The sequence below is a fragment of the Podarcis raffonei genome, chromosome Z (genome assembly GCF_027172205.1).
Source record: "Podarcis raffonei isolate rPodRaf1 chromosome Z, rPodRaf1.pri, whole genome shotgun sequence".
Lineage (NCBI taxonomy): Eukaryota > Metazoa > Chordata > Lepidosauria > Squamata > Lacertidae > Podarcis > Podarcis raffonei.
In genome coordinates this window covers 17,462,514-17,485,465 of record NC_070621.1, presented here as the reverse complement: position 1 = coordinate 17,485,465, position 22,952 = coordinate 17,462,514, and the positions used below count along the sequence as shown (strand labels likewise).

The following is a 22,952-nucleotide window of genomic DNA, read 5'->3' as shown; positions in this document are numbered from 1 at the left end:
TGCCTTCTCCATATAAATGCTCTCCTCCAAGTTAGCGATATGAGACACAACACAGTACGAATACCAAATCACAGAGGTGGTTTGCATGCGGCATGTAGAAACCATCTGATATTTATTTTATAAGCATTGAATTAAAAAAAACAAAAACAAAAGTCAGATTTCACCAGCCACTATTATGTTCATGCCATCTCTGGCAGCCATTTTGAAACAAAGAGAGTTCCTTGAAACTCGTAGAGTTTGAAATAATTTGGAATCATAACCACCAACATTTTGAGTTGGGGAGAAATTGCAGAACTGGGTTTCTTTCCTCTAGCTCTTCCTGGTCTGTGCTGCTTTGCAAATCTCTTCCATCCCCCTTTTCCCCCCCATCTGGTTTTTTTAAAAAAATCCAAATGAAAATTTGACTTTTCATTATTTCTTTTGTGAACATTTTCTTGAGTCTAGAAGCTCATCCTGGAAACAAAAAATCAGCTCATTACCAACCGGAATTTGCAAAGCTCAAACTCCTCAATACCTCTTGCCCCTTACTTAGGCTCCTGTAGGCAGTGCGATTCCCCCTCTCCCTTCACTGGCAGGAGATTCTGTTCAATTCTTTGGAGGAACAACCTGCATTTCCTCCTTATACACAATTCCATAGTCTCCAATTGCTATGAAAAAGCTGGGACCTTCACAAAAACCCTCAAGCCATCACAGTTTCTCTCTGACACGCAGAGTCCCAAATTCCCCCAACCAGCAAATGGGCACATGGACGGGGTACGAAATGGTACAAAGAGAGTTGGTTTGATCCATCCCTCGTCGTCTTTTCTGTATCTCCTGTTGAGGGTCACACTGTTTCTCACTCACCACCCGAGCCAGAGATGATTGGCTGTGAGGCGACAAGGGCAGAGGCTGATTGGAAGGCAGCGTGACATGTACAAGTGGGACTCCATCTGTGATTGGCAGGAATGAAGTGAGGGTCCCTGGCTGCGAAAGATGTGCCAGAGGCCTCTGGGAGAAGGTGGATTGGGAAAATAAGCTAAGTGAGAGATAGGTGGAGCTGTGTTCACCCTGGAATAGTTTATAATGCAGGTCACTGGCAGCGCACTGCTAGGACCCTTCCGCATTTCAGGGGTGCCTATCACCTCTCACCAACTCCCCTGTTTTGCACATCCTGTAGCCATTCTTACAACCACACGGCATACATACCATGTCAGCCTTCCTGGATTGGGGCAGAATGGCTGTGGGCTGCTGACAGAGGGCTCCAGGGGCTTCATTTTTTGTGATGAGAGTTTTGGGGATGCTTATGCCTCCAGGGGTTGAACGTGAATAGATGACAGTCTTGTGTCTTGGGGCATCCAATCCATTCAGCACTCCCTGCCTCTGAGTCCTGTCCCTCTCTGGGACTCAACATCCCATCAACCAATGCCCTGCTCATCCTACACCAGTTTTTGAAAGCCAAAGGGCACAACCCTCAAATGGCGCACAACCTCTGTGGAAAGCAGCAGGACTACTCTGAGTTATTGTGAGTTCCCCTCTTATCTCCCAGAGGGTGTTTTTAAAGGAATGGGGTGTGCGCATTTGAGCAAAAAGGAAAAATGCAGCCTCTCTGTTATAGCAATGTTGAGTTGCTGTATTCCCCCAAAATGTACACTTGTACCATGTGGGGCTGGATAAGTGAATACAGGTACAGCAGGTTCAGAAACTTTCATCAAGTTCTCAGGAGGTAAAGTTCTTCTCTTTCAAAACTTCAGTTGAACAGCTCTGAACTTTTGATCTGCTGAGAAAAGAAAGGGTGAAGTAACTGTAGGGCGATTTGGCTTTACACTTCTCACCATCGCCTCTGGAGGGTTTGATAGTTTCTCTTGGCCACCCCATCTGCTAAAATCAAACCCTGCCAGAGTGTCTCATTCCTTCATTCCTCAAAGCCAATGAATTTAATTTGGGGGGAAAGAAAGACATTGTGAACGTCTGTCTTCCAGAGAGGGGGTGAAAGAGACAAAGGGCAGAGTAAGAGAGACGGACAACGTATGAAGGTGTTGGTGATGCTGGAGCAAGAATCATCAAGGTCTCGGCTGCCCAGCGGGGCTGGACTTTGAAGCAGGCGGGGGTGGAGATCCTGGCTGCAGGGGAACATGAGGCAGGCTTGCCTCTTCGGCACGACCCCGTGGTCAGTTCACAGTGGGCACCTGGTTCTGATGAAGGCTGAACTCTTTGGCTTTGAGGCGTAAGCTGGCAATGCTGTTGGCCATGTTGACCCCTTGGGTGGGCGTGGTGGGGCTGCTAGAAGTGTACGAAGGCACTGTGTTGCTGAGCCATGCGAGGTGGGGAGAGAGGGAAGCAAAAAAGAGTTATAAGTCTTAACAGCAACTGTTGCTTGCTCAAGGCCACCCACCCTCTGCCCACATCGCATCTCTCATCAGCCCTACTTCACATCAGATGTGTGGTGTTCCAGGGTTGGGGCAGGTGGGGGAAATGGGAGCTTTGTAGCCACTGATTCTTCTCACCCTTTGTGGTGTTTGGAACAAAAAATGCTGAAAGGAGGCAAGTTAGCCACTGAAGATGGGCTCTAGGGTTACTCTGGAGAAGGGGTGTGGGAAGCTCACCAAGGAGTCATTCTGTTTGCGCCAAAGCTAAGCATTTAGGAACACCGACAACACAACAGGCTTCAGCTTCAAGACAAAGGTGTGGAAGTTCTGTTATGTTTTATGGAAAACTCCACTTAAGAAGATATTGGAGCACTCCAAACCATTTGAACACATTTGTGCATGGAAAATAGCAGACCTAGCTGAAAGGCAACACATGGAGATCTGCAGTGATAATTGAAATGCACCCCTAATTATCATTATTGTACAATTATAACAGTATTGTGATGGGGTGTGACTGTGCCTTTCTCACACTTCTGAATTTCCCCCTACACTACAAGCTCACACTTTCTTGAATGTTTTTGCTGGGCTGTAATACGTCCTGGAGCTCTGGTCATGGCTATTCGTTATCTAGGGGGAGGACAGAGAGAGGTGTGTAACTGTATTTTTGGCAGTACCAGTAAAAAGATAAACCCCAAACTTGCTTCTTGAGATCAGCATCTTTTTCTGAATATGTTGTGGGAACCTACGCATATCATCTCACACACTTTCATCTCAATCCATCTTGCATGACTCAGATTGCATGCATGCCTTCGTTTGCAATTTCAGTAACTGACAAAGTTATGCAGCTCTCTGAACTTAATTTCTTTACACTTCTAAATTCTGTTTCCCTTTGAAGTGGAGCAGCATGCTCTGATTTTAGACCATCTCTCTCCTCCTGCTCCCTTGCAAAATAAGCATTCTCTAGGCAACTGAAGCAACTTCAGTTTCCCTTCTTTTCTTGTCCCTGGTCTTGTTAGCACTTTTGTTTGAAAATGGATATAATTATTGTTGCTAATCTGCTTTGTAGGTCTGTGTAGGAAAATGGTCTGGGTTCTTTTCTGCACAGAAAGGAAAACTGAAGACTGCTCTGGACTTACCTGTATTGGGATGTTGTTGACCAGGAGAGATAGTCTGGGCTCAGGTTGGTTGGACGGGGGGCCATGGGTTGTTCAATGGCTGCATCTTGGCTGTAGGATTTGAGGAGTGATGCCGATCTGTTGGCAAGCATGGCCCTCTCATTTCGGCGAAATTTGGCCCTCCGGTTCTGAAACCATACCTGGCAGAGAGGAAGAGTGCTAGGATGTTATTTTAATCTGCAATTTAAGGAAGATAATACTGAGTAAGAACATGAGTCCATTCAGCACAATATTGTCCACACTGACTGGCAGCAGCAGCTCTCCGGGGTTTCAGGTAGGGGATATTCCCAGCCCTACCTGGAGATGCCACAAGGGGCTAAAGCCAGGACCTCCTGCATCCAAAGCAAATGCTCCAACACTGAGCTGCAGCCTTTCCTCTAAAAGAAGAATAAATATGCCAGTCCTCATGGTTCTGAATAAATATGCATGGGCAGAATTAAACATGGAAAGCTGTCTTATACTGAGTCAGACCCTTGGACTGTCTAGCTCAGTATGCTGGCAGTTGCTCTCTTGGGTTTCAGGCATAGTATTTTCTCAGCCCTACCTAGAGATGCTATCAGGTATAGAACCTGGGACCTTCTGCATGTACAAGAGATGCTCTACCACGGAACTACAGGGAGCTTGAACACCCACAACTTCATTCCGGTCCCTGCAGGTGTACATCTCTGGAGAGATGGTTGCCTTCAGCTATTCTCTTCTCCCTCTCACCTGCACTCTGGCCTCACTAAGGCTGACCCTCCGTGCCAACTCCTCCCGGACAAAGGCATCGGGGTAGTGCGTCCTCTCAAAGACCCTCTCCAGAGCCTGGAGCTGGCTGCTGTTGAATGTGGTGCGGTTTCTCCTCTGCTTCTTCTTCCGCTTGGCGGAGCTGCGGGATGCACTCAAGCTCTCACCTGTTGGGGGACAAAAGAGAGGCAATGATGATGCCACGATGAAGCCACAAGAACATAGGAAGAGCCTGGTGGATCAGGCCAATGGCCCATTTCATCCAGCATCCTTTTCTCACTGTGGCTGAACAGTTTCCTATGGAAAACCAGCAAGCAGGATCTGAGCTCAAGAGCCCTCTCCCTTCCTGTGGTTTCTGGCACTGGTATTCAGAAGCATTGCTGCCTCTGAATGTGGAGGCGGAGCATGGCTTTCCATACACATCACACCTGGGTGGGCAGGAACTATACCCTTAATGTACCTGGAGAAGAAAATGCTGAGAGTTGATACAATAGCCATCTGGAGGGCTATCACATGTAAGAAAGAATAGACTTGTTTCCTGCTGCTCCAGAGAGAAGGACTGTGGGAAATTGCAGTCATGCCTCTCACCTGGAAGGAAATTAACTCATTTATTCATTCTCCTTTTTCACCATATGAACTCACTGAGATAGGAAGTGCCTGAGCTTGCTCACTACAAGCTCAGACCACGTACTTAGAACTATTTCACTATATTTTGTATCCCAAGATTTCTGCCTGTGTTTAATTGTTGCTTCATGGAAAAAATGAATGAACCTGACCTTTGGAACTTTGTAAGTAAAGCATGTTTAAACTTGCTAAAGTGTGCTCACTGCTAAGAGGGGTAGAAATGGGTAAGATCTGGTAGTGACTCAGGATAGGATATTTTAAAGGTTTAACAACCTAAATTATGGTAACTAGATGTCCCCATTTCCCAGGGACAGTCCCCGGATTTATAAAGCTCTCCCCGGACAAAATCCGCCCCGGAATGTCCCCGGATTTATATTTTAAGTGTTGTAGATTTATTAGTAGGGAATGAATGTTGTGTGATTGGTTCAACAACACAAGAAACAGCCTATGGGGACTTCCGGCGAGGCAAAATGGCAGGCGCCACAGCAGCGAGCAGCTCCTGAGGCCAGCCAGAGCCAACTGCGCTTCCAGGCTGGCTCCGGGCTGCTGACTGCCTCTGCCACCACCACTGCCGCTGCCGAGGGGGAGCCAGGGACGCCCGGCGCGTCAACTGGGGGAACCACTGACACACACACCCCACGACCCAAATCAAACCGGGAGCGAGAGCATCCGTCCACCCAGCCAACTGCCCAGTGGCGCTCCAGGGCCAGGAAAACCCTGGAGCCAAAGCAGGGAGCAGGGGGAGAAGGAAGAGAGAGAAAGATGGAGGAGAAAAAAGAGGGGAGCCCTGACCTTGCCGCTGCCGCTGAGGAGGAGAGGTAGGAGAGTACCGGGAGGGCAAGGACACCTGGCCGAGCCCAGGCCTGACCTGAGCCTACTCCGTGGTGGCTAGCACTCCAAGAGAGCAGGCTGGGACTTCTTTTTTAAGAAAAACAAACTTTTTTAAAAAATAACTTTTTTTCTCTCTTTTCAAAAAAAAAGCGTCCCCGGATTCTTTGGGAAAAAAAATCTGGTAACCTTAACCTAAATCCCCACAATATTTTGCTGCTTGCTTTTGTGACTTTAAAACTGTTGTTGGGTCTTTCTCTATTACCAGAGTTTGCTTGCCCTGAATTTCTGGATGTAGGCATTGGGTGCATTCGTTTATTAATTACCCCACATGGGTGATTTGTATGTATCTATTCCCCCACCCACCCAAGGACCTGAACCAATGGATTCAAATTACAAGAAATGAGAGTCTAAACATTAGGAAGAACTTTCTGGTGGTAGCAGCTGTTTGACAGCGGAATGGACTCCCTTGGAAGGTGGTGGACTCTCCGTCCTTGGAGGTTTTTAAGCAGAGATTGGATGGCCATCTGTCATGGGTGCTTTAGTTGAGATTCCTGCATTGCAGAGGGGGGTGGACTAGATGAGTCTTTGGTTCCCTTCCAACTCTACTATCACATGATTCTATAAAATGCAGCCTAGGAAGGTGCAGTCCGCCAGAGAATGGTCCCTGGGCGTGTGTTTCAGTTTAAATTCTGTCCTGAAATCCTATACAGCAATTTTGCCTCCCGCTCTGTTATGCAAACATCTGGCTTCCATTTGTTCCCTAATGGCGGGAAAGAAAGTTATTTTGGAATTCACTTTTTATAAAAAAAGGGAATAATTTTATGACATCCCCTTTGATTTTCAGCAGGGTTGCCCCAGATTCTTCTGCTGTGTGTCAAATCTAAGTGACTGTGATGTGGCGAAACGTTTTGCTGCTTGCCCGGATTGCTCACTAAGAGATGAGTTGGGGTTGAGGGCACAAGAGACTCACTCTAAAACAGGGGGTGGGGGGCTCAGCCCTTGGGGATGCATGCAGCCCCTCAGACCTCTCCACCTGGCCCTCAGAACCCTTCCCAGGCCACACCTTTCACTGCTTGGCACCCTCTCTGAGTGATTTTGTCCTGCAGGGATGTGTCTTTGAGCTTCTTGCCTGGATGGAGGAAAGCATACCCTCAGACATTCAGATGAAAACAGGGACGTTTCTCACTCTTTCCCCTCCCCAACTGAACCTATTCGACACTCTGCCAGCAGAGCATTTCCACCACCCTGCTCCCTGCCTGTACCTCAGAGCCATGCGTCACACAAAGCTATGCCTCCATGTTGTTGGCAAATCTCTTCCTCCTCACCCGCTCTCCAGTAGCCGCTATTAGCTGCCCAAGAGAGGAGGCTGGCATTTAAGGCAGCCATGGAGAGGCTGTGGGGTGCTCGCTCACAGCTGCAACTGTCACCCAGGGCAAGCTCATGCTCACCCCCAAGCTCGGCAGCAGTGGCACTGATAGGAAATAGGGACACTCTGAGGGACAGGCTGAGCCCCTATCTGCCCGCGGACTGCCTCGCCAGAGTGGTGCATGCTCCGGTTATCTCCCGCTTGGACTACTGCAATGCGCTCTACGTGGGGCTACCTTTGAAGGTGATCCAGAAACTACAACTAATCCAGAACGCGGCAGCTAGACTGGTGACTGGGAGCGGCCGCCGAGGCCTCATAACACCAGTCCTGAGAGATCTGCATTGGCTCCCAGTATGTTTCCGAGCACAATTCAAAGTACTGGTGCTGACCTTTAAAGCCCTAAATGGCCTCAGTCCTGTATAGCTGAAGGAGCATCTCCACCCCCATTGTTCTGCCCAGATGCTGAGGTCCAGCTCTGAGGGCCTTCTGGCAGTTCCCTCGCTGCAAGAAGCCAAGTTACAGGGAACCAGGCAGAGGGCCTTCTCGGTAGTGGCACCCGCCCTGTGGAATGCCCTCCCACCAGTTGTCAAAGAACAACTACCAGACTTTCAGAAGACATCTGAAGGCAGCCCTGTTTAGGGAAGTTTTAAATGTTTGATATGTTACGGTATTTTAATATTTTGTTGGAAGCCGCCCAGAGTGGCCGGTGAAGCCCAGCCAGATGGATGGGGTATAAATAAATTATTATTATTATTATTATTATTATTATTATTATTATTATTATATCAAATCAGAAGCTTTTGTAATTCCGGGGCTGTCCCTGGGAAATCGGGACATTTGGAGAGTATGGGATAAAGAAAGGGGGATGCGTGCAGAAACTAACCCACTGTGCAAAGGGGGAAATTCGTATTAGTTGCTCTGTCTGCTTTTGCCTCTGGCTCCTCCCACCCCTGGCATCCCCCTACCCCCCACCCCCCACCCTGGAAGGAAAATGTGGCCTTTGGACTGAAAAGGGTTTCCCACTCCTGCTCTAAAATAACTTGTTGATAATTTCCCTGCCTTCCAAAGCGAATAGCCAGTTGTAAGCTTGCCCTCCTGCCTTCCTGGGGGTGAGACTAGGCAACCCTTTGGATCCTTTCCAACTCTACAGTTCTATTATTCCTCTGGCACCTCTGCTTTAACCCTTCCTTCTCCTCTTATTCGGCTTAGCTGAAGGGGTGGAAATAGCCTGGAGTGCATTAGCTGTACATACCGCCAAAGAAAAATAAATGCAGCTCCTTTCTAGTTAGCTCTAACCTCTCTCTCTCTCCGAGAATCCCTTCCCCACCCCCTCGAAATAACAATTATGGTAAAATGTGACCCAGAGGCTGCAGACATCTCTAAGCAAATAAATAGGCTTTACTAATTAGCACGAGTTCTTAGCAAACGGAACCCGGTTCAATCTCAGGTGGTCTGAATTAGCAAAAGCAAACAAGGTGCTTAACGTGGATTAAAAAAATTCACACTGACTCTGGCCAGATTCGGAGGGATGTCCTTTGCTCAGAAATTGTTTGGAAAGGCAGGACCTGTCACTCACCCCTTCTCCCAGGTCAGTTTTTGGAAACGAAGTGCTCTCCTTCACAGCTGGGATGAGAAACCTGTTCTAGCGACATTGCTCAACTCTTAATTCCCATCAGCCCCAGGCAGCAGGGACAAGGATAGTGGGATATGTATCTAGGTGAACCTTTCAATTTCATTTTTTTCTCTCTCTCTCTCCATTCTAAAGTTCAAGTTCTCCACATTTCCACTTCATGCATTTTTTTCAAAAAAAATAAATGTCCTTATTCACCAGCATTTTAGTAATAATAATAAAAATAATATTTATTTATTTATTTCTATGCTGCCCATCTGACTGGGTTGCCCAGCTACCCTGAGCAACTTCCAACAAATTTAAAACATTGAACACAGTCACACATTAAACGGACTCAGCTAGTATACCTGAAGGAGCATCTCCACCCCCATTGTTCTGCCCGGTCGCTGAGGTCCAGCGCCGAGGCTCTTTTGGCGGTTCACTCGCTGCGAGAAGCCAAATTACAGGGAACCATGCAGAGGGCCTTCTTGGTGGTGGCACCCGCCCTGTGGAACGCTCTCCCACCAGATGTCAAAGAGATAAACTACCTGACATTTAGAAGACATCTGAAAGCAGCCCTGTTCAGGGAAGTTTTTAATGTGTGGCATTTTAATGTATTTTTAATCTTTGTTGGAAGCCGGCCAGAGTGGCTGGGGAAACCCAGCAAGATGGCCAGGGTACAAATAAATTATTATTATTATTATTATTATTATTATTATTATTATTATTATTATTAACTTCCCCACATAGGTTGCCTTCAGGTGTCTTCTAAAAGCCTAATAGTTGTTTATTTCCATGACATCTGATGGGAGTGTGAACTTACCCTAATATGCATTTTGTGTTTGTGTGTGTGAGAGAGATTTTGCCTAATGGGCACTTCTTTGCAAAGTGATTTTCCCTGATATAATGCCTTTTTGCAAGCCATTTTCACAAATGAAGCCAGGCTAGTGAAGGGTGTGAGCTGAAGAGGCATCTCAAGGTCCAAACAGAGGTAGCTGGAGGCCCCTCCAGGCCTGAGATTCTACACGCCTGCTCCAGCAATTTCCCATGGAAAAGGTGCCAGGACTGTCTCACAGTATATGGCTTTTTTTTCTGCTTACGCTTGTGGAAAGGGGAAAATATGTGTGATGTGCCATAGCTAACCTCAAGCAGCTCTAAGTGCTAAAGCTGGCTTTTGGGGGAAAGAAATTGGAAGTGCATTACAACTTGGACAGAAATCAGATATCTTTGCTCAGTAAAAAGAAAATAAACTCACAAATCCTGGTCTTCTTCAAAGTGTTACAATGGTTGTGCATCATTTCCAATCTCTGCTGAGCGGCAGAAAGATTTCAGGGGGTTCCAGGGTTGTGTTTCCATTGGGAAATCAAGGCACGGTGGATGAAATTTTCCATTGGGAAATCAAGGCACCACTGGGATGAAATTTATGGCATGTAATGCCTTAAGAGAAAATATTATGAAAATGATATACAGGTGGTACATGACCCCAGTCAAGCTTGCAAAAATTTACCATTTGCCCGATAATAAATGTTGGAAATGTAAAGAAAATGAAGGTACATTTTTTCACCTTTGGTGGACGTGCCCTAAGATTAAGGCTTTCTGGGAAATGATCTATAACGAATTGAAAAAGGTATTTAAATATACCTTCTTGAAGAAACCAGAGGCCTTTCTCTTGGGTATGGTCGGCCAGTTGGTGTCAAAAAAGGATAGAACTTTCTTTATGTATGCTACAACAGCAGCAAGAATACTTATTGCAAAGTACTGGAAGATGCAAGATTTACCCACTCTGGAAGAATGGCAGATGAAGATGATTGACTGCATGGGATTGGCAGAAATGACTGGCAGAATCCGTGACCAGGGAGAAGAGTCAGCGGAAGAAGATTGGAAGAAATTCAAGGACTATTTACAGAAATATTGTAAAATTAATGAATGTTGAATGATGTTGGATAGAAATTAAGGGGTTTTTTTAGCTGTAATGCTTTGAGATAAGGATTTGCTGAATAAATAATTTGAACTGGACTACAAGAAGGGAAGGTATGAGGAGGTCAGGGAAATATGTCATTGAAAACTAAGTATTGTGAACTATATGTGTTTTTAAACTTTTTTGTTTTTTGTTTGTATAAAAATTGGAAATTTTAATAAATATCTTTTTTTAAAAAATCAAGGCACGGTGGAGACTAGTGTCTTTAAGAAATATGGTTTGTTGTACACATATTTACACCTGGGTCTGCTTTGGGAGAGAGTTCAGTGTATTACGTGTCAAGAGGGGCTTGTTCCCCACAGCAATGCAGCGCTGGAGTCCAAGGCATCCTGCAAACCATCTCTGTGCCTCTGCCCCAGCTGGTTCTACCCTTCACAGCAACTCACCAAGTTCACCCCATTCTTCCACAACCGCTAAATTTCAAAAGGACACATTTTTCCTGTAGCTTCTCCCTCTCATCTCTATTATTTACTCGAAGTTCAGGTAAAAGAGGGTCAATGACTGGCCACTGTCAGGTAATTACACCTTGGACTCAGCTGCACTGGCAAAGAAAAAGCGCTTTATATGCATTGTTTAGGCATGATAACACTGTGACACCAAATGGCACTGTGGAGTTCTGTTTTTGCCAACCCAATTTCTCATGCAAAGCTTAAAGGTAAAGGTAAAGGTAAAGGGACCCATGACCATTAGGTCCAGTCGTGGACGACTCTGGGGTTGCGGCGCTCATCTTGCTTTACTGGCCGAGGGAGCCGGCGTATAGCTTCCGGGTCATGTGGTCAGCATGACTAAGCCGCTTCTGGCAAAACCAGAGCAGTGCATGGAAACGCCGTTTACCTTCCCGCCGGAGTGGTACCTATTTATCTACTTGCACTTGGACATGCTTTCGAACTGCTAGGTTGGCAGGAGCAAAGACCGAGCAATGGGAGCTCACCCCGTCGCAGGTATTTGAACTGCTGACCTTCTGATTGGCAAGTCCTAGGCTCTGTGGTTTAACTCACAGCGCCACCCGTGTCCCCATGCAAAGCTTACAACCTGTTTAACTGAAATGCTTCTTTGATGTGCCTAGATCTAGCCCTTTATAGTCTTTCTCCCCAGAAGATTTCCTGGTTTAGCCTGCATTTTAAATCTAGCATCTGGCATCTTCTCTTCAATGCTCTAAGTATTATCTAAATGTTGCCATTTCTTAGTTTCTAACATTCCCTAACTCTAGCAGTTACAGGTATCCTTTCACCCCAAAACTCTTGTCACCTCAGATCTGTAACAAAAGTTTTGACCCATATGGCTACTTTCCTGTCTCCCCCCCTCCAGCTCCATACCCAATGGTGGGCAAGACTAGAGCTGGAAGGGGATGGAGACATGCCCCTTTCCTCTATTTTTCTGCCATTTCCCTTCTCTCCCTCTTTTTTTCTGTTTCTGCCACTCCTTTTCTCTCTCACAAATCCTTGCTGCCACCTCCCATCTATATTGCTCACTTTCTTCACCGCCTCCTTTTTTCTCACACTCCCTTTCTGCCTCCCCCTTCTCTCTCACACTCAGAATAGGTTAAATCCTCTTCTCTGGTGCCAGGGCCCTAATCCAACTTCCCTCCCAGTGTTATGGGATCTAATCTCTGGCCTGACTCCTCTTATCTAGCTTGGCCCTTAATGAGCACACCAAGTCTCTAACGAAACATCTGTAAGAAACGTCATAGGTCTTTCATCTTCCTCTCTACCACCTAAATTCTGACCTTGATGTTCATGGAGTGTTTTTATTTTATTTTATTCTTTTAACTGGTGAATTTGGAATGGGAAATATGTTATTACAGGTTCTGGGTGCCAGAGTTTGTGGGTGTTTGTTGGGTTCAGTAAAAGTTAGAATTAATGAGGTTTGGCTAAATTGTGCCCAACTCAATTTATGCTATTAAACTGGGCTAGTTTGGAAGAGATAGCTGGATGAGGGCCTTGGAAGAACAAATGCTGATAATGGCTGAACTGTTAACCCATTAAGAAAGCCATTAACAGAGATTGGTGGAAATGGTGAAAGCCCCTCTGTGAATTGAGGTGTCCTTAGTTAGCAGAGATGGGACACGGGTGGCGCTGTGGGTTAAACCACAGAGCCTAGGACTTGCTGATCAGAAGGTTGGCGGTTCAAATCCCCATGACGGGATGAGCTCCCATTGCTCGGTCCCTGCTCCTGCCAACCTAGCAGTTCGAAAGCATGCCAAAGTGCAAGTAGATAAATAGGTACTGCTCTGGCGGGAAGGTAAACGGCATTTCCGTGTGCTACTCTGGTTCACCAGAAGCGGCTTAGTCATGCTGGCCACATGACCCGGAAGCTGTATGCTGGCTCCCTCAGCCAATAAAGCGAGATGAGTGCCGCAACCCCAGAGTCGGCCACGACTGGACCTAATGGTCAGGCGTCCCTTTACCTTTAGTTAGCAGAGATAAAAGGCCAGCTTTTCAGGAGGAAGGGGGGAAATTGCAGTGGGCACTGACATAAGTGAACAGGAAGAAGGGTCATCTTTGCAAGCTGGGGGGGGACCAGAGCAGGAGGGGAATGGTCTGTTTTATGCTGTAGAAAGGATCAGATATGATGTTTTGGGTCTCTTGGAGTCTGAGGCTGCAGCAATGGGAGGAGGAGCACAATCCTCCTGGGATTTCAATGCTCTCTGAACTCTCTCCATCTAGATGCAGATTGTATGTTGTTGGCATCCATCTGTCTTGAGAGACAACAGAGTGGGCCTGGGGTGTGTGAAGTCAAACTGTTACATTAACAGCACCGAAATGACCTCTCTGCGGTGCAAGCATGGGCAGTGTATACAGAGGTCCTAGGCTGACCAGACAACAAGACCCCACTCTCAGCCGCACTGATGTGGTCCAAAGGGAAGCAGAGCAATACATCTTGCACCAACCTGGCTACAGGAGTTTCCAAAGGAGGCGTACAAAGCGCCATCCAACCACCTTAGGGATTCCACTCTGGTTTTGAGTAGGGTTTCCTCCTTAGCCCTTTCTCCCGAAGATGTCCCGCAAGGCAGCAGAGGTTTAGGATCAGTTTTCCTTCTCCTAGAGGGGCTCCCTTCCCAAGTAGACAAGCCCCATCTGCCTCTCACTTCCCTCTACAGGATGTGCTGTATATATGTGTAAGTAATCCATATATCATAAAGACACTGCAGTCTCTGCTTTGCCTCTTTGTTCCAAAAAGTAACCCAGATCCTGACAAGTGCTCCTGCTACCCCTGGAATCTCACACTGCTTGGAGGTTGGGGTGGTGTGTCACACTGGTGTAAGAAGTGGGATCTGTGTTTTCTAGAGGAAAAGGGCTGAGGGCTAGATGTTCCTGAGCCGAAAAGGAGGGAGAAACAGCAGCATTCTTACAGCAGGTCACGTTGGTGGTCCAGCAGCAGGTCCAGCAACAGATGCAGCAAGAAAACCAGCAGTTTAATAAAATAGAGCAGCAGCCGGCAAAGTGGCAGAGAAGCCTCTGTGGAGAGGAAAACATGACTCCAAGCAAGGTGAGTGACCTGCCAGATGGAAAGATGCTACAAGTGCTGGAGGTGACCCAGGATTTAGGTACAAACTATTTTAAGCCTTGTATGAAAATGCTCAATCTAACTCAGGGTGGTACTGGGGTATAGTATTATATTCCAAGTGAAATCACAGTTCTACTTCTGGACATGGGGGGTGGGGAGCAAATTAATTCTCATTCTTTCTAGGTCAGATATCTGGCAAGACAACGTTGTTTTGCCTGAAACCACATTCAGGCTGGAGCAGAGACAGACTCTCAGGTTTTCTTTTTCTTCATTTTATAGTTCTAAAGAATAGCTGCTTGTAGGGGGGGGATTCACTTGGTCTGTTTTTCATGGCGGTTGGACTGCATCCAACATCCCTGCACTTGTTTGTGGATCTGAACATGCCTCCTAGTCAGATGACACTTCGCTCCTGATTTTGTAGTGTACTTTGAGCATGCAAAAAAGGCTGCACAAAAATATGTATTATTGCATAAAAGATGCACAGGAAGTGCATGGTGTGTGTTTTTTACTTGCAAGTGCACCAGAAAGCATTGGAAAGTATGTTTTACATATAAAAGGTACACAAAGTGCACATGACAGAATGGCATGCAAAGAAACGGGACAGAACAGGATGGAATGAGATGCAAAAAACAGAATGGGACGGCAAGAAAACAGAATGGGTCAGGACATACTGTCCTACTACAAGATGCAACAGACCTATGACTGTGTGCCACTGAGACCTAAACAGAATGGAATTAACTGCTCAGTCCATCCCTAACTGATTCTGGTGTAAACAATCTTCCTACTTGCAAAAGAATCTTCTCTCTCCATGGCTGGATCTACACTGATCTGGGAAAAATAAACGCGTGTTTAAAATGCCCCCAGTAATACAGCTCTCAATTTAATTTCCCATTGACGACAGATCACTGCTCTACAGCACCCTCTGGTGTCACATTTTTATAACACGTTTTAACGTTTTAACTGACCAGTGTAGATTAGTCCCATGTGTCCTCAAATGGCTTTAAGAGTGCTGCTTTCACTGAGGCTGGTAATGTGGAGCCTCAGGCCTGGAGGCCAGATGTGGCCCTCCAACCCCTGTCTATATGGTCCTCGGGACTTGCTCCATTCTATTCCCCAGCCCCAGCCACTCTCCCCCTTGCTGGCCTTGCTCCACAAACCTCCTTGAGTCCTTTGGCTAGCTGGAAGGCATCCCTCAATGGGATTATGCCTCTTGCTTGTCAGGATGGGGAGGTGTGTTCATAGTAATGTCTGAATTCTCCATGACTTGAACAGTATCCTATTTCACAAAGGTAAAAGTAATGTTTGTTGCTCTACCCACAACTTTTTTTTTTTTTTTGCTTCTGGCTGGCTCCACCCACTACTTTCATGCAGCTCTCAGAACGTTTCCCACAAGAGAATATGGCCCCCAGCCTGAATTAAACAATTGCTCAATGCTGATTTAAAAGCCAAATCAAAACAAAAAACTTTTCAATTTGATTTTAGCTGATCGTCTCCAACTTTTGGCCTTTCACATTTTATTTGCTGCTTGCTGACTTTGGACTGCTATTGGGGGTTTTTTATGTTTCGCCCCAATGCAATTATTCCTGCATTGCAGAGGTTAGACTGGATGGCCCCTGCTGTCCCTTCCAACTCTACAATTCTGTGATTCCATGTTTCTACCCATCTCCGGAATCTAAGCAGTTTCTCTAAATGCTTTCATGAAAGGGATAATTATAATGACCTGTCTCCTGCTAAATTGTCCAGCAAGTTCATGCTACTGTGTTGAAAAACTGCTAAACCCACTAGTGCAGCAGAGGCAACTCTGCAGCCTGAGAAGTGGTGGTTTCCTTGAGCCAGGGAAGACAGTTTTAAAAACTTCTTCTGGTCTCCTTTGTGTGGGGGGGAAAGACTCTAAATGGCTACTAGTCATAATGGCTATATTCTCCCTCCACTGTCAGAGGCAATATGCAAGTCACTGGGATTGTGAGTGTGGAAAGTTCTGTTATGCTCAGGTCCTGCTTTTGGGCTTTCCTTAATAGAAAACGGAAAGGGCCTCAGTCCAGTATACCTGAAGGAGTGTCTCCACCCCCATCGTTCTGCCTGGACACTGAGGTCCAGCGCTGAGGGCCTTCTGGCGGTTCCCTCATTGCGAGAAGCAAAGCTGCAGGAAACCAGGCAGAGGGCCTTCTCGGTACAGTGGCACCCACCCTGTGGAACGCCCTCCCATCAGATGTCAAAGAGATAAACAACTACCTGACATTCAGAAGACATCAGGGAAGTTTTAAATGTGTGACATTTCAGTGTATTTTTTGTCTTTGTTGGAAGCCGCCCAGAGTGGCTGGGGAAACCCAGCCAGATGGGCGGGGTACAAATAAAATTTATTATTATTATTATTATTATTAGGCATCTGGTTGGCCACTGTAAGAACAGGATGTAGGACGATGAGCAGGTCTCCAGCAGAGCTCTTCTTATGCTCTGCCTCTACCACTGAAGGCAGTAGGTCTCTTAACAGCCCATAACTGGGAATCACCACTAGGAAGACTGACTTTACCCTAATGCCCTGCTTGAGGACTTCTCTGAAGAAGTGTCTGGTTGGCCCCTGCGAGACTGAAGTGCTGGCCTAGACGAGCTCCTTTTGACCTGAACCCATAGGCAGGCCTCTTCCTCTGGATGTCTATTATGATAGCAGAACCTCCATGCCCAGAAGCAATCTATCCCTCAAATGCCAGTTGCTAGAATTCACAGGTGTTGCTCTTGTACTGAAGTCTTATTTGCAGGCTTCCCAATCGAGGCATCTGGTTTGGTACTGTCAGAACAGGCTGCTGGGCTAGATGGGGCCCCATTCACCCTCATTCAGCAGCTAGGCTCTTCCCGTGGAGGTCTATTAGGACAGCAGAACCTCCATGCCTGGAGGTAGTCTACCTCTGTATACCAGACAATGGGGAAGAACAACTGGATATTTTCTGCTGCACTTGGGTCTTGCTTAGGAGCTTCTCATAACAGACATCTGGTTGGCCACTGTCAGAGTAAGATTATATGGGCCACACTTTGGCCTGATCAAACAGCCAGGCTCTTCCTATATCCTTGCATTGCTGCCTTAATCTTGTGCCCATTCTGCCAACCAGGAGACCCCTGGCTTTCCTCTGTCCATGCTTCAAGCTTCCCCCTGACTTTGCTGCTCTGTGCTTCGTTGGAGGAAGCTTCCCCCCCACCCCGCCTGCAGCCCGCCCTCCACAACCCCGTGGCTTCCCATGTGCGTTCCAGTTTCCCTCGTGTGAGGCCTGGAGCAATTCAGATTCAGTGGCCGGGAAGGACGGCGCCTCTCCACATCTGGTTCAGTGCGAGAGGCTGGCGCCGACCGTAGCCACAGACTTCAGTTGGGGAGAGAGACACAGGCTTTAATAGGCTCGTACAATTCGCTTCCTCAGCTATCGCTGTGACTGAAAAGCTGCTTTGTTATATTTCAATTCTACACACACACACACACACACACACACACACACACACTCCCCTCCATGTATGTATATGTATATATATATTCCAAGAGGGGTTGGAGGGAGGGGAACTGTGATGGCATTTCTGCAGGATGGATAAAAGTTCCTGGTTTGAAAGGGGCAACAAGCATTATCATCTTAGCTCTCTCTAAGGAGATGGGAGATTTGTGAGGGGGGGGGACAGACACAAAAGCCTCTGAATATTCTGCAGACTGAGAAGATTCCCTGAAACCCATACCCTGCCAGGACCCAAAGGCCGCTTTAAAGATACCAACTCGCAAAAATAGGGTTTGCTTCATCCACTGTGCCCACACTGATGTCGGGACAATCCGTAGGATAAATTTATTTATTTATTGCTTTTATACCCCCACTTTTCTCTTCCATGAAGATCAGAGTGGAGTTCTCCCCTTCCTCATTTAATCCCCACAACAACCCTGTGAAGGAGACGAGGCTGAGAGGCAGGGACTGGGTTCCAAGATCACCCAGTGGGAGCTTCATGGCCAAGCGAGAATTGGAACCCGGGCCTCCCGGGTCCTGGTCTAACCATTGTGCCACTATGCCACTATTCTAACCACTATGCCACACTGCCTTTTATATATGGAGTGCTGAATATTGTTTCCCTATGAACAGATACATCAAAGAATGCTTCAGTCCGCTTGAATAGACACAGCAGAGTTCTGGCTGTTCCTAGGAAGTGGAGAAGGGAGCAGGAAGCAGATTCTGTGCATCCTCAGAGGCATCAGTGATTCCAAGCCATTATGGTACGGTTGCCAGGCCAGGAGCATCCTAGGCCCCGAAATTTCAGGGTCCAAACCTAAGACCTAGTGATATCCTAGGTGATGGCATGGAGGTGGACCTTGGAGACGGTGGTTAATGGGGGGGGGGGAGAGCAGAGGAACGCAGCCCTACCCCACAAACATCTATGCTATAATTTGCAGCTCACTCCTGCTGGGATGAAGCTTGCAAGCTGCATGCACAGTCTCAATAATTTATTAATTATTATCATTACTATTATTAAAAACACTCTTGCCCATGTAGAGGTTAAGGCCCCACCCCACCCCGCTGTCATCAAGAGGGGTGGGAGCAGGCAAACATGGAGACTTCAGGTGAGGCCTGGAGGTTTGGCAACCATACAGTGGTACATCGGGTTACATACACTTCAGGTTACAGACGCTTCAGGTTACAGACTCCGCTAACCCAGAAGTAGTACCTCGGGTTAAGAACTTTACTTCAGGATGAGAACAGAAATCGCAAGGTGGTGGAGTGGCGGCAGCAGGAGGCTCCATTAGCTAAAGTGGTGCTTCAGGTTAAGAACAGTTTCAGGTTAAGAACAGACCTTCAGAACGAATTAAGTTCTTAACCCGAGGTACCACTGTAAAAGATAGCCATGCTCTTCCTTCACAGTCAAGAGGCAATAAATGCTTCTGAATACCAGTTGCTGGAAACCACAAGAAGGGAGAGGTTGCTCTTGCGTTCAAATTCTGCTTGTGTTATTCTTTTTGCAAACCATGTTGTCTTTTGTTTGCTTTTTAAACAGCCAAGCCACATGTAAAATTTAATAAATAATTAAACTGAGATGAAAATCTGCTGCTAAGGATGCCTAAGCTTACTCCCTCACAAAAACTACAACTACCTTGGTTCCTTGGGGAGCTACAGTTAATCTAGTTTGAGATTTTGGGGCAGCACTAACCTCCATGTGATGCAACAATAGTTGGGCTTCAAGCTCACAGGCCTAGGCTCCCTTACCATGTGACCACCCTGGGCCAGTCTGTCTACCAGCCTAGGGGTGCTGAGAGGGTTAAAAAGTATACATGGGAGCTTCCAGGAAAACAATGGCAGGATTTTATTATTCCCTGTTCTCAGCCCTGCAAGCTTTCCTTTCACCAACTAACTTCCCAACTCCCATTTTGGACTGGGACGATGGGTTTTTTTGAGGGAACTTTTTCCACATGGTTTTAGACCCTCGTCTTTATTTTTCCAAATACGAGGTTCGTCAATGAAGCTGTCTGGAATCTTCGAATAATCTGGGTTTCTGTATTTTTAACTTCACACTCCTTCCCTTCTCCTGCCAATAATATCATGGCAATAAATTGTCCCGCCCCAATGAACAGATGTTCAAACAAAAGAGTCCCACTCTGCTGGAACTCAACTTGGACGTTTCCTCCAGAAACAACCTAATCTTCCTGCCTCCTTTGATTTGCCCCTTTTTAATATTTTTTCTTCATTGTAGGGTGGGGAGAATTGTTCCCTTTGTCCATATTTTGTTTTTTCAGAAGCCCCTTTTCTTTCAAATAAGTTTATTATGGCTATAGTTCATAGCTAATAATTAGTGATTCTGTCTTCATCCAACCATCTCCAGGTTGTCATCATGCAAGAAGACAACTCCTCGTTCGCACCCTCCCTTTCTATCTGAACCAGGGGCGGAGAGCCTTTCTCAGCCCCAAGGACCACATTCTTTTCCAAACAACCTTCCAGGGACCTCATAGAATCATGGAATCATTGAGTTGGAAGGGACCATGAGGGCCATCTAGTCCAACCCCCTAAAATACAGGAATCTTTTGCCCAACATGGGGCTCAAACCCACAACCCTCAGATTAAGAGCCTCATGCTCTACATGCCAGTGGTGACTGGTTTCAAGGACGCATTCCAGCCAGGAAAGAAACTACTCAAAGCAGGGCCAGTGAGTGGTGTGGTCTGAGAAGAGGGGACATGGTTATGCATTTGGATGCCTCTTATCATAACCAAATATGGCATGATAGTTCCTTAGGTCAATGAACTGGTCTCTGACTGTGTTTAGGTATAAGCCAGTTGATTGGTCCTTTCAAACTGCATGGATTTTGCCTACTGATTTTTGACTACTTTTGGGTTTCTTATAATTCCTGGGCGATGTTAGGTGTGAAGCTGTTAGGATAAAATACCGTATAAAATCTTATAATCACTAGGGAAATAGAGAGGAAGACCTCTCTCTGATTGATACCCAGTAGAGCTACTGCCAGTCAAAGTAGGCAGCACTGGTTCAATGAACAAATAGTCTGATCTAGCGCAAGTAAATGTCCTATGTTCCACACTGGACCCTCCATATGAGTATGATTACACTAAGCATGAGGTGAATGTTGACATTTACTGGTTATTTTTGAGATGTTGAGGGATCCAGAAAAAGAAATCAGGACTTCAGTGAAGGTCAAAACAGCTTCATTTGGATCCCTTCTATGCCAAGGACATAAATGTCCAAAATAAGCTTTGTGGCACACCCATTTTTGACCCTTTTCACTGGTCCTATTACAATATATTATTATTTTAAAAAAACAACCAATGTCGGCATTTCTGACTCTATGAATACAACTAAATGGCAATTACAGACAAATTCTGTGAACATCCAAAAACTCAGAGATACATACATGAATGCTGACATTCACCTAAACGTGACTGCATGAAAGGTGTGCAGGGATGGTCCTGATCAGGGACATTCCATAAACAAGCCATGTACCAAGATTACTACAGTTTCAGTGCATGGTGAAGAACTTTTCATTTCATTTATCCTGGGCAAATAACCTATATGAGTTTTAGGCTCTTGATGTTCCAGATGATCATCAAGATATATATGTTAATATTGTGTTTTGAAATTGCCAGCTCAGTGAAAGGTTGCAGCTACAAGAACAACTCAGTGGTTCTCTTTTCTTAAAACCTAAATACAATCGACGCTCCCCTCAGAGTTCTACTGGAGGATCAAATGCATATACATGTTCCAACTTTTCACTCCAAAGATCTGGCAAAATAGGCTCTTACCTATAGAAGCTCATGCAGCCATCAGTGAAGACATGTGGTTCATTGGTGCCCAGGCAGACCAGCTGCCTGCCACTCTTGCCAGTCACTCATTCACCTGCCCATCTGCTCAAGGATCTGGGCCAGATGCTACTGCCACTCACTCATTTGACCTCTGCCTCTTTCTGCTGCCTGCTCCTGGGCAGTGGCAAGGGCAAGGGCAAGAAGAAATGTGGTTTGGTCCACATTCTAATGTAAACCTTCATAATCCCCACTTCAAAAAACAGTATGTGAACTGAAACACAACCATCTTTTGAAAGTCACACTCCAAATTCTGCAACGCAGCTCTTCACCCAAATAATATGTAGAAAAATGGTTTATGTCAGTCAGGGGAAAGTGTTTGTTAAAATGCACATATTAGTGAAGATAACATCAAAACATACATCATGTGAGGGGAAAATTGATTGCAGAGATGCATCTATCAGACAAATTTTCATATGTAAATTGTGTACAGTAGGAGAAATTCACACTAAAATGCTGAACATAGTTCTTAGAGCAATTCCTCAGCGTTTTAGTGTGAATTTGGAACTTGCTCCTGAAGGAGGCAATGATGGTCACCAACTTGGATGGCTTTAAAAGAGGACTGGAGAAATGCATGGAGGAGATAAGGCCATCAGTGTCTGCTAGCCTTCATGGTCAGAGGCAGTGAATGCTGCTGAATACTTGTTGCTGGATGCCGCAAGAGGTCGGGTGTTGCTCTTGTGCTCGAGTTCTGCTTTGAGAACAGGATGCAAGACTAGATGGGACATTAGCCTGATCCAGCAGGGCCCTTCTTATGTTCTTAATAACAATAACTCACAAACTGATGTGGGAATGTGAATAACTTAATTTAGAACGGGGAGGGGGGGAGAAACCAAGAGTAACTGAAATGGACCAACTTGCTGAAAGCAGATTCAAAATAAATGTGGGGCAGGGTTTTGCTTTTTTAGTCCTTTGTGGGATTTCTTTCTCTCCCCCCAACCCCCGTCACTGCTCACAAATGCACATGCACACAATCACACAAACATTACTTTCATCTCTTGCACAGCCTATTGATTCTTGCCCATCCTAGGCCTGCAACACTTGATTTCTGCTTCCACTCTCTTCCTTGCAAAAGACCTTGTTTGGTTTGGTTTGAGTCTCCTTTGAATGCAAGGGTCTCACTATTCACCTCTCTCTCTCTGTCTCTCTCTCCAAGGCAGGCTCATGGACCTCCTCCTTTTTCTCCTTTGTAATTAACTAGATCCATCTGTGGGGCTTTGCGGCTGCTGCTGCAGGGCTCTTAAATTCCACTGTGGGGATTGGAGGGGCTCAGGGTGGGGGGAGGAAATGGGTGATGGTGGGGCAAGGGGGTGGTGTGAAGATTTGCAAGCCCCCTTGGAAATCCGAAAGTTGTTTATGTCAACCAGTCTAGCATCTTAACCGCAGGAAATGAACTAAGCACACTTTGACTTCAAAATTCAACTGGGGTGGTTACATCTCATTCAAGAGTCATGAATTGGCTACTACTGCAGAAT

General features: G+C 46.2%; 1 protein-coding gene across 3 annotated transcripts in view; it reads right to left on the bottom strand.

Moving 5' to 3' along the window:
* Positions 1 to 1,584: 1,584 nt before the first annotated feature.
* PRRX2 (paired related homeobox 2) overlaps positions 1,585 to 22,952 on the bottom strand; it is a 58,030-nt gene continuing 36,662 nt past the window's right edge. The window contains exons 2-4 of one of the 3 annotated variants that reach the window (XM_053374538.1): positions 4,229 to 4,413; positions 3,482 to 3,660; positions 1,585 to 2,286 (exon numbers count right to left, since the gene is read on the bottom strand). In XM_053374538.1, coding sequence (XP_053230513.1) covers positions 2,148 to 2,286; positions 3,482 to 3,660; positions 4,229 to 4,413 — 503 coding nt within the window. In that variant the 3' untranslated portion in view covers positions 1,585 to 2,147. The remainder of the gene's footprint in view (positions 2,287 to 3,481; positions 3,661 to 4,228; positions 4,414 to 22,952) is intronic. The other 2 variants (XM_053374540.1, XM_053374541.1) reach the window with 2 other exon arrangements.